Genomic DNA, 12500 nt, shown 5'->3' with positions numbered 1-12500 from the left:
CTCACACACACTCTGATCCATCACTCACACACACTCTGATCCATCACACACACACACACACACACACACACACACACACACACACGCACACACACTGATCCATCACACACACACACACACACTCTGATCCATCACACACACACACTCTGATCCATCACACACACACACACTCTGATCCATCACACACACACACTCTGATCCATCACACACACACACACTCTGATCTATCACACACACACACACTCTGATCCATCACTCACACACACACTCTGATCCATCACTCACACACACACTCTGATCCATCACAGCACACACACACTCTGATCTATCACACACACACACACTCTGATCTATCACACACACACACACTCTGATCTATCACACACACACACACTCTGATCTATCACAGCACACACACACTCTGATCTATCACTCACACACACTCTGATCCATCACTCACACACACTCTGATCCATCACACACACACACTCTGATCCATCACTCACACACACTCTGATCCGTCACACACACACACTCTGATCCATCACACACACACACTCTGATCCATCACACACACACACTCTGATCCATCACTCACACACACACTCTGATCTATCACACACACACACACTCTGATCTATCACACACACACACACTCTGATCTATCACACACACACACACTCTGATCCATCACACACACACACTCTGATCTATCACACACACACACACTCTGATCCATCACACACACACACTCTGATCTATCACTCACACACACACTCTGATCTATCACTCACACACACACTCTGATCCATCACACACACACACTCTGATCCATCACTCACACACACACTCTGATCCATCACACACACACTCTGATCCATCACACACACACTCTGATCCATCACTCACACACACACTCTGATCCATCACTCACACACACACTCTGATCCATCACAGCACACACACACTCTGATCTATCACACACACTCTGATCTATCACACACACACACTATGATCCATCACTCACACACACACTCTGATCCATCACTCACACACACTCTGATCCATCACAGCACACACACTCTGATCTATCACACACACACACTCTGATCTATCACACACACACACACTCTGATCTATCACTCACACACACTGGGTGCAAAGCGTCAGATCATTAACTTCCTCTTGGTGTGTGTCTGCAGAAATATTCACGGTGTCTGTCTGATGGTTTCTGATGTTGTGAGACTTCAGTCCACCATCAACATATTTCCCACAGCGTCCCGGGTGTGTTCAGTGAGTTCAGTCCATCGCAGAATTAAAACTGAAATCTTCCTGTAGGATCACCTGTAGGATCACCTGCAGGATCACCTGTAGGATCACCTGTAGGATCACCTGCAGGATCACCTGTAGGATCACCTGTAGGATCACCTGCAGGATCACCTGCAGGATCACCTGCAGGATCACCTTTAAAGGGACTTAAAGCTGACACTCTGATTAGTTTGATTTATGCCACACTCAGAACACACCTCTGTATACTCAAGTCACTTAATAATACCATGAGGTGTCTCCCCCCGCCTCACTTTGTACCCCCCAATGAAACCAAGAACTTCACCAGACGACTTCAAGCGTCTACGAAGACCAGTAAAACCTGTGACACAGGTATAGGCTCTCTTCCCCGGCAGCCCTGCAGTGTTCTGTGATGTTTCTTCTGATGGTCAAAACACGTCCTGATTGGATGATACTGCTGTTTGCTTAAAGGAGCAGTATGTAACTCTGCCCCCTGGTGTTTAAAATGGGTACTGCAGTCTAAATTCTAAACATCATAGAGAGCTGTCTCCCCCCCTCCTCTCTAGAGTGGATGCTCACTCAGGTCACCATGTGGTGGACTCTGAAGCTTCAGTGTTTATCCAGCTCTGCATGGGTCTGTAAACCTTTCTGTGTTCTAACCTCTCTCCATTTTTCAAAAGCATCTCCAATATTGATCCTAGTTTGAGCACGTTTCTGCTCGTGGAGCTTATTAGAAACATGCAGAGGCTTTTTAGGTCGGGTACAATCACTTCTATCTGAACCACTTCTCTTGACCGCTTCCATCACTGCAACACCTGTTGACCTGATAACTGCTCTCATATCTGACAAACTGAGGGGCGTCCAAAACGGCCGTGTGGGGTCACCTTAAAAGCGCCTACCTTCTCTGGTCCAAACAAATCCAGAGCATTCAGGAGCAGAATCTAAAGTTAGAAGGAGGACATACTGGCTGCTGCATTGTTGTCAGAGAAGCCAGCACTTCAACATAGCATGTTTCCTTAATGATCAGATAGTAAGATACCTTTATCATCTCACTCTCTACACATCTCACTGACTGGACCTTTAAAGTATGATTGGTTGGAAACTGAGTTCTTCTTCTGTTTTTTCAGGGACGTTTGATGTGGTGATCCTCGTCGGTGCTCTGAGTCCAGGTTTTATACCGGTCAGTGTGGTCAGAGAGCTCTGCCATGCTGCCAAACCAGGTAACCATCTGACCCCTGAGTCCCAGCAGGTAACATTTAGCAGCCGTCATGTTGTGAAACAGGGAGGGTCAAAGTTGAAGCTGCGTCCAGAGCTCAGAATCAACCACAGGACGGAGAGGACACTGACGCTTTCTAAAACCAGCAGCGAGCTTAAAGGGATACTTCACCCGTGTAAACATGAATCTGTGTTGACATTGGGTCATATGTGTAGAAATGTGAAATACATTTTGAAGTTGGTGCCTTCTTGGCTGAGAAAAGGCAGAAAGTGTCTTTTTGGCTCATGTGGATGAAAGACACCAAATCCCAGAATGCACAGCACCACAGGCCACTCCCACTAAGGTTCTCTATATTTACTACAACACATAAGGTCGTTTCCTCAACTGATTCAGAGATTTGTTCCAGAACCAATTGGTATCTTGTAAATTCCTGACAGAGCTGATGTAAATAAGACAAATCCAAAGACTTCTGTTTACATGAAACCATCAGAAGATGAACCGGGTCCAGGAGGGTCTCTGGGTTTGCTGGGTTTATAACCTGAAGCTGTCAGTCACTCAGGTTGTGATTTGATGTTGTGTGTGCAGGAGGGCTGGTGTGCATGGTGAGAGGGGAACACAGGGGAGCAGAGCACGACATGTACCAGTGTGACCTGCAGAGGGAGCTGCAGCTGATGGAGGAGGAGGGGCTGTGGGGTCAGCTGGCAGTCCAACACACGGACAGGTACATGAACGACACATTCCCGGACCCAGACCAGCAGGGGGAGCTCTTCCTCAGCGGGACGGCGTACCTGTACAAGAAGAAGGAGTTACATAACAAAGAGTAAAGTCTTCTGCTGTTAGTCGAGTGTCTCCAGGTTGTTGAAAGATCAGAAAGAGTTATGCAATTGTTGAATTCTTTTTTTTAATTTTTTTTATTATCATTTAATTCTTTCATCATTTAATACATATGTCATAAAGTCTTAACCTTTTTCTGCTTTCAACATTTCCTGTTAAACTTACACACACTCGTAGTGCCTACGCTCCTGTGAGGTCAAGATGAGTGTGCCATACAGTGAAGCAAAACCACATCGGAGCTCGTAAGCGTATAGCATTTCTGTGTATCAGCTCGGTTCACGGTCTTCGAGCTGAAACCACATATGAACTTGGCATGACCTGCGAACGTGCATTGTTGAGGTGTTACAGGATCTTGAAAAAAGCTATAAAAACGCTGTAGAAAATCTGATCGAGGTTCCTTTTTGCTTTGCTAAACGAATCCACACCACTCTAACTTCTGAAATCCCATTTTGGGACTTAGTCTCTGAGCCAAGATCTTTTAAAACCTCAAGTGTCTACACTCACAGGTTTAGACTTTGGTCTTTGAGTTTTGTTTTTCTTTTCCATTTTTATATCTTTTACTTTTACGGTTTTGTATTTGCATTTGGAATATCATTTGACATTTTTAAATACATTTTCGGAAACTTTTTGAAATCATTTTCTGACTGAAATCATTCACACCACAAAGACTGGAAGTTCCCCTTAAGGACCCCGTTTACCTCGGAAGGTAAATTTTGAGCAGTCACACCACGGCACACTTGTCTTACTGATTTATATCACACACTTCATACACACCTAACATTCTAGCGAGGGGAGTTCACAGTTATTCCCTCTCCGGGGGGTAATCTAGAGTCCTGTACCAGAGGTTATTCTTGAATCTAATTATTCTAGAAATGAATGTTAGGCAGATAATCCTGGGGCTGTGATTATAACTTGTTCATCTGTTCTCCAAAGGGTGTTAGAGGAGTAATTTTACATAGCTCCTTCCACTAGGAAAGAGTAGACGAGCAGGTTGGTAGGGAGTGAGCTCTCATTTAGTTCTAGGGAAGAGTAGTCTAGTTAACTAATGGGTGGTGAGCGTCTGTTAGCTATAGTAAAGTTATTCAGGAGTTTCAGGCTGGCTGCTGCTGCAGGAGGAACCTGCTGCTGCATTTTTCTACAGTTCTCCTGAAAACAGTTTGTGTGTTTATCTATCTGTGGAGAGTTTTCTGTTACAGGACCAAAAAGAATCATCTTATAATCATCAGACTGAAGCGATGTGCAGACGAGTGTGGAGGGAACTTTTAGGATAGGATAGGATAGGATAGTACTTTATTGATCCCCAGAGGGGAAATTCGGGCGTTGCAGCACTTTAGGGAAGTGATGGTAGAAGTGAAATAAAAATAGTTCTCGGTAGAAGAAAGAAGGAAGGAAGTGAAGACATTTCCCTTCTTCATTTCAGAGTGTGTCTGCAAGTCAGTCGTTTTCTCTTCAGAGCGAGTCCAAATCACAGAGAGAGAGCTCGAAACTAAGGATGGCAGGCTGGGACAAGAAGCTTCTGTGGTGCTTCATGCTCCTGCTGGCAGGTAAGACAGAGCTGATCATCTGATGTCTGTAGTCTTTATTATTTCTCTCCTGAGATCTCAGTCAAAGGAGAATGTTGTGAATGAAATCAGAAATCTGAATCCTCACCGTGAATCTGATGTTACTTAAGTCTTTGGTCTCTGACATGAGTCTGAGGTTTTAGGTTTTGAGTTCCCTCTTGTTGTTTAAACTTCCTCGTTTGTCTCCACAGCAGCTTTTTAACAAACCACACTCGATTTAAAGCCACCAAACCAAATCCACAAAGAGCTTCTGACTCTGATCTTCGTGATGTCATGTTCATTATCTCGCTCAGAAAAGACGTTAGATTCCAACCGTTTGTGAGATTTAGTCGTTTATGTTTTTGAACACTTTCTGATGTTGGTTGTGAAGTGGGAGGAGTCAGCTCTGAGATGTATTACACAATACATTTTAAACCAATAATAAAAACATACACGGATGTCTCGTCCAATCAGGGGCAACTAGACTACTCAGCTCCTACCTCCTGAGATGTTCCTGGCTGCTCAGCCACCGGTGAGGCTGGCGGCTGTTCATGCGGTGGATTTGGAGAAACTGTGTTTTGGTTCGCTGTGGCGGAGTTGGGGAAAAGCACTCCCACGAGCGCCCGTTACCCCACAAGACCGGTTAACCTGTTTGAGTCGGGAAAGCTCCGGGCTTTGCCAAACGGCGTCCTGTCTCCAACAGTTCGGTTAGAGTCGCCCTGCGCTTAGAGTCAGTTAGAGTCGCCCTGGATTCTCCACAAAGTTTATTTTCCAAACTGTGTTTTCTTTATGTCGGATGAGGATTTTGACATAACGAGGGAAGAAAAGATGTTTAAAAGTTACACTGCTAGCTCCATTAGCTTAGCTAGGTACCCCAGAATGCCTTGAGCAGCGAGTTGCAATCAAGGCGCAACCTCCGGTCTCGAAAAATGAAGCCTATGCGGAAGTACAAAAAACTGCAGTTCCTCGAGGTTCCACTTGAGGCTGGCTGCAGAAGCGCCGGAAGTGCCATAAGCCCACAGCCAAAAAAGCCCGTTTTTACCACAGGAATCAACATGTTTACAGCCTGGTTCAAAAAACGAGATATATCTGAGAAGTTGACAGCCCCTTCTCCTCACACTGTGGGGGGGGTGAATTTTTTTATAACTCATCGGATTTTATTCTATTAAGGAAAACGACTATGCCCATATAAGGGTTGTGGCAGATTTGATTGACAGCTCTGCGCGCTGCATCTGTCTGTCAGGTCAGGTGGTCAGGAGGTCAGCAGGTCAGGAGGTCAGCAGGTCAGGAGGTCAGGAGGTCAGCAGGTCAGGAGGTCAGCAGGTCAGCAGGTCAGGAGGTCAGGAGGTCAGCAGGTCAGGAGGTCAGGAGGTCAGCAGGTCAGGAGGTCAGGAGGTCAGGAGGTCAGCAGGTCAGCAGGTCAGGAGGTCAGCAGGTCAGGAGGTCAGCAGGTCAGGAGGTCAGGAGGTCAGGAGGTCAGCAGGCTAACAGCTTGATCCGTCTGATTTCTCCTCTTTCTTACTTCGTTTGGAGAGTTTGTTTAACACATATCTGACAACATACATGGCTTGCTGTGCGGTTAACAGACCATCCAACAAGTTGATGCTTCAGTTTTCTTCGGTAAGTGATATAGTAGTGTTATATTTACTGCTTACTCATGTGTTTATATTTACAGACCTAGCTTGTTTAGCGTTAGCTTGTAAACAAGTCGGCTAACTGTGTAGCTCATTATTTACATTATTTACATTATTTACATTATTTACATTATTTACAGTCAATGGTTTAGAAATGTTTGTTGTTAAGATGTTGTTGTTGAAATTAATGAGTTTGTGTGATGTTAGAGGCTAAAGGTTCAGCTCGGTGGTTATCTGACGTTATGATGAATGTTATACTCCACGTAAATGTGGACATTAAAAAACAAACTTTGTGTAGTAATTATCCGTCAGTAACATAAACTGAACTGAACCTAATGTGCTGTGTAGGTTATAGAGGATGACATTAACGTTACATGGTTGATGTAGTGTCTTAAGATTTGAGCAAACTGTTAACAAATTTAAAAAAAAACTTCACTTTGTAAGAGCATCTGTAACCATTAAGAACTATATTAATAACCAGATTAATTTTCACTGAACTCATACACAGAATATAGCAGTAGAAATATAAAACATAAATAACATATGGAATGAAAATAAGATTTAAAGCACATAGATATAAAGTATAAGAAATAGTTTGAAGAATACAGCCATGTACTGAGCTCATGTTAATAATAAATGAGTTACTGTATGTTCTGTACTAAAGCACAGAGAGTTGGGACCTGTTAATGATTTAAATAATTCAGGTTATATTTGTTTCATGATGAAGTACTATCCACAATAAACTGCTTAATTTTTCCTCACAAAATCTGAGACCATTTGATGTGGAATATCATTGTGTGAGTGAGAGAGCTGAAAACAGCATGATTACAATAATGTTTATCTTCTTAACTTTGAATAGATGTTGATTACCTGAATACTGGACCTTTGTTGTCTGGGTAGTACACTGTTGAATTTATAAATGTGCTCTTACACACAGATGAATACAGAAAAATAGATGAGAACAAACAAAATGATTTAATGAATAACTGATATTTTCTCTCTTTCTTTGCCATTCTGAAGACCTCTCACTAAAAGTCCATGTTCTCCTGGATCCATGTCACATGCTCAAGCTTCTTCTGAATGACTTTTCAACAGTCGAAGTTCTGCTGAGAGAAGATGGCCAGCAGATAAGACAGCAGTACATGAAGGAGCTCCACAGGCTTCAGGAGGAGGAGGAGGGTTTGCACCTTGGAAGACTGTATTCATGCTGTTCAAATAAAACTAGATCTCCTCCAAACAACTTGCAATCAAACCATTTTCTTCCCATTTTAAAACCCTTTGTCCAGTTTAGATGGGAGAAGTTGACATTATGTGATATAGATCAGGGAAGACTACATTTCTAAATCATTTTTAACTGTGTTTTTATTCACAAGTTATTGATCTTATTTACTCTCCATGTATCTTGATTTAAGAATGGGGCTGTGTTTAAAGGCATCATTTTGCAATGACTCTGTTCCATCCCATTTTCAGAAATGAACTACATTAGTATTTGGTAAAAAAAATGTTAAAAGAAGACAAAGTTGTGTAAAAGTAGACTTCCTTCCCTTAGCTATTGAGTTGAGCATTAATGCACATTTTAGTCTTGTCATTTCAAATCTGAAATGTATACTCATAAGTAGACATAAAGGAGTGCATTTATACAGAAATATTTATTTAATCTGAAAAACAACATTAAAAAAAGTCTGTTTTTACAGCAGAGATGAACATGTTTACAGCTTGGTACAAAACAAACAAATAGGTGTGATTAGCTCATGTCTCGATGGACACACACTGTACGGGGGGTGAATGTTTTGATGACTCATCAGTTTTGATTTGATGAAGGATAAGAGTTATTCACAATAAGGCGTGTAGCTGACCTGATTGACAGGTGGGCGCGGTGTAACAGTTTGTCAGGAGGTTTAAAACCCGCCTCAGCTCCAGCTCTCAGCCTGTGGGTGACATCACTCAGGCCATCCGGGGGAGACCTCCCTCACAGCGAGCTGTTGAAGAGAAGCAACCGAAGTCCACCCCAGAAGAACCAACAAATACAGATGTTGTTGAGGCTCAGGTTTCTTCCTCTGTCTCTGCAGCTCTCTGGGCACCTCGATGGACCAGTCACCAATAATCCACACTGTGTCTATAGGAGAAATACAAAGGTGTTCAATTAATACCTCAGACAAGACACAATGTACAGTTAACTACATGTGACAGCTCAGGCTGTTTTTTTGTTATTAGCCACATCTGCAGGAAAAATATTGAACAAGATAGCTGCAACTCATAATAATAGATGCCAGTCTTAAACACTATTTTTTCTAATACTTAAAGTTTTTGGTGTGAAGCTGACACTGTCCACAGACTCCATGACTTCACAGGGTTCAAACGAAAGAATTATTTTTCAATTGTCATGTTCTCCCACATCGCTGTTGACATCAGTAAATATAAGACACACACATTCCTCTTTTTGTCAGAACAGTAACATGAACTGTATGCTTTGTAATATTGATTTCTTCTGGATGTCTCATATTTATTTACAGTTTATGGATAAAACTTTGTTAATGTATTTCTCTGCTAACACTGACAAAGTCTAACTGCTCTGACAAATAACTAATAACCATAGTTGTATATTTAACAAAGTGTAGTTTTAAGACTTTAATTAAATATTTGGGTTGAATATAATTAGTTTTAACTGTGTTGTAGAAAAGTTAAATGTTAACTTCCTGTTTGTAGATATAACTCTGGATGAGCAGGAATAGGGGATGATAGCAGCCTAGCCGTTAGCTATGCTGTGAAGTGGACTGCTAACGTCGAGCTGAATGGGCGGAGTTAAGTCCCGCCGGTCCCATCTTACTGCTGTTGCTAGGTTGATCCGAAGTTAGGTTGAGACTGCAAATCCAATATGGATGTGGCCGTCGATTGGACTCATTTTCTGCCTATGTCACAGACGGGTCAGGGTTTGTCCAGTAATATTTACAGTCTATGGTTGCAATACACAATGAATGGGGGCGGGTTTTGATTGACATGTGCCACGCCCACACAGCCCTGAGAAACAAATTAGGCTACAAAGTCCGCTGCTTTGAACGAGGTTTTCTAAAAGTGATGAATGTTTCTCTCAGATTTTTCTAGATAATTAATGACGTGTGGAGCTTAAAGAGACAATCAGCTTCACTGAAACCTGAGGGTTTGTGAAGCCACAGGATGTTGTACTTTCAGAGTAAAGTGTCTGTATGTGAGAGAGGAAACACAAAGTGTTGTTATATGCAGATGATGTGATGATATATTTTGGTAAACCCAGATATTCAATCCTGAATGTCGCGTCTGTTCCGACTTTTTTAGTGGACCAATGATGATGCAGTTTAGACAGGAAGTTAAAGACAACAATTTTTTATTGATGACATGGTCATGTAGATGAAACACAGTCAGTGGCTATGGTTCATGTTGCCTCAGGATGTTTTTTGGCAATCTATGTTTAGTGGTCACAGTGCAAGTTAAGATCTATGTTTTTTAATTCCTTAAAATAATTATAAAAAATGCAGGAAGTCGACTGAATCAATCAAGAAACATGATTTATTTATGGATTGATGGTGGATGGATGATGGATGATGGATGATGGATGGAATTATGGATGATGGATGGAATTATGGATGGATGATGAATGTTCGATGGATGATGGATGATGGATGGATGGCTGGATGGAATGATGGATGATGTATGATGGATGATGGATGGAATTATGGATGGATTGCTGGATGGATGGATTGATGGATGATGGATGATGGATGGAATTATGGATGGATGGATGGATGATGGATGATGGTGGATGGATGATGGATGATGGATGATGGATGGAATTATGGATGGATTGCTGGATGGATGGATTGATGGATGATGGATGATGGATGGAATTATGGATGGATGGATGGATGATGGATGATGGTGGATGGATGATGGATGATGGATGGATGGATGGAATGATGGATGGATGGTGGATGGATGGATGGAATGATGGATGGATGGATTGATGGATGGATGGATTGATGGATGATGGATGATGGATGATGGATGGTATTATGGATGATGGATGGAATTATCGATGGATGGATGGATGCATGATGGATGGTGGATGGTGGATGGATGATGGATGGATGGATGGATGGATGGATGGATGGATGATGGATGGATGGATGTGCAAACATAATATATCTCAAACAAGACTTGTGTTTGTGTTCAGGTGCTGCTGCTCAACCTGTCATGTATCCTCCTCATGTCTGTGCTGTGAGCGGATCAACCGTCACCCTGCCCTGCACCTTCACACCAAACAACACTTTCAATGGTACTGGAGTAGAAGTTCGGATTCAAGTGATCAGAGTCCGCTGGTGTCAGAACCATCAGATTTGTCATGGCTCGACCCCCAACGTGTACGACAGCCGCTCACCCAACAACAACAACCATCGTTACAAATACCTGGGAGACCTGAAGAAGAACTGCACGCTACAGATCAAAAACGTAAACAAGATGGAGGACGAAGCGACTCTGCGCTTCAGGATGGAAGTCAATTACACTATGGGACATTTCACTGGAACATCAGGAGTGAACGTCACCATCACTGGTAAGAGCTCGACATCGTGTTTAATTGGTTCTCATAATGCTTAAATCTCATGTTTGTTATCCTAAACCTTCAACGTAGTTCTGCATAATTGATCCAACATTAATCTTGATCACGATCTTGGTCTTCCCCAGGGTTCAATAAACATGATTGAGCTGTGTATCATATCAAGCACTAACAGCTCCTCATAACAGCATGTCATGAACACCTACCATGCAGTGGCAGTTTCGAGTGTAGGAGTGACTAATAGAAACAGAATTACAAATATCCAGTCCAAAAGAAAGTGCATGGCAGCTGAGTCTGCACTACAAACTTTGAAGAATGTGTGCAGTAGCTTCATTTTGATGATGTTTGTGGTTCAAATGAGGCTGAAGTATTTCAGACTTTAAAACATGAGATGTGGTCAGAACAGGTCAGAAGGTCAGGGGAGAAAAGTTTCAGTCAACCTTTGAATCATATATACTAACCTGGTATAAGCAATTCATTGTAATCCAAGGCGGGCATCCTGCTGACTAACCCCAGGGAGATAAAAAACAAGTTTTCAAGAATTTGACAGCAAACTCTCCTCTTCTAAACATAATGTAATTCACCTGTGTGACCAACGCCTTTGCTAAGTATGAGCAAAGGAGTAATGACAATAAAGATAATGACAGGGATGACATCGACTCTGACTTCACACTAGAAGAAATTATCTTACCCATAAAATCTTTTCCAGGAGAAAGGCAGCTGGGCCTTTGGGTGTCACTCCTCCTTAGAATGATATCCAACTCAAAGAAAGACAAGGCTTTGTCAGAAACACTTTAAGAGGCTAATATCTCTCTTATTGTAAGGGGGGGGGGGGGTAAGGGAACTGATTTTTTGGAATATCTCAAACACAATATTACGTCGTCAGCATATAAGCTGAAGAGTAATTCCACACCTCTCACTTCCAGCCCCGCTATGATCGGGTGACCTCTAATATGTCGAGCAAGATGGTACAACGCGTCTGTAAAGAGGGAAAGTTACGGACTTTTCTCCATTGGTTAAAATGGAGCACGTCGGACTGGCATAATTCAACTTCACTCAGGATATAAACGTTTCACCGAACCCAAAGCTGGACAGCGAAGTCCACTCGACCTGGTCAAAGGCCTTGTGCGCACCAGGGGACAGGATAGCCTCTCCACCAACCCCACTGTGGTCAGCGTAGACGGTATTAAGGAGGCACCTGACACACAGAAGGAGAACCTGCCAGGGGTGAAGCCTGTTAGATCAGGATGGGTGGTGGAAGACAGGTGCTTGTTTAGTCAGTTTGCTAGCATTTCAGTGATTACTTCCTGTTGGAGTTCTTAAGTGCGATCGGTCTGTAGCTGGCGGTCTCTTCCCTGAACAGATTTCTTTATCTTTGGCAAAACCTCCCAATTATTCTC

At 42.6% G+C, this 12500-nt stretch overlaps 2 protein-coding genes across 7 annotated transcripts in view; both read left to right on the top strand.

The window, feature by feature from the left end:
* The window catches only part of LOC110004095 (methyltransferase-like protein 27), a 12728-nt gene extending 8758 nt beyond the window's left edge, over positions 1–3970 (top strand). For all 3 annotated transcript variants that reach the window (XM_020659649.3, XM_065957737.1, XM_065957736.1), the window contains exons 5-6: positions 2415–2507; positions 3089–3970. In XM_020659649.3, coding sequence (XP_020515305.2) covers positions 2415–2507; positions 3089–3327 — 332 coding nt within the window. In that variant the 3' untranslated portion in view covers positions 3328–3970. The remainder of the gene's footprint in view (positions 1–2414; positions 2508–3088) is intronic.
* A 137-nt stretch (positions 3971–4107) lies between these two features.
* Positions 4108–12500, top strand: part of LOC110004093 (uncharacterized) — a 117153-nt gene continuing 108760 nt past the window's right edge. For 3 of the 4 annotated variants that reach the window (XR_010666750.1, XR_010666751.1, XM_065957733.1), the window contains exons 1-2: positions 4108–4881; positions 10720–11097. Coding sequence is in view for 2 of the 4 variants with exons in the window: in XM_065957733.1 (XP_065813805.1) it covers positions 4830–4881; positions 10720–11097 (430 nt within the window). In the remaining 2 variants the exon portion in view is untranslated. Of the gene's footprint in view, positions 4882–4910; positions 6499–7532; positions 8648–10719; positions 11098–12500 lie in introns of those variants that run through there. The other variant, XM_065957734.1, reaches the window with a different exon arrangement.

Source organism: Labrus bergylta, chromosome 8 (assembly GCF_963930695.1).
Source record: "Labrus bergylta chromosome 8, fLabBer1.1, whole genome shotgun sequence".
Lineage (NCBI taxonomy): Eukaryota > Metazoa > Chordata > Actinopteri > Labriformes > Labridae > Labrus > Labrus bergylta.
Note: the sequence above shows the minus strand (reverse complement) of the source record. Positions and strands in the feature narration are given on the sequence as shown.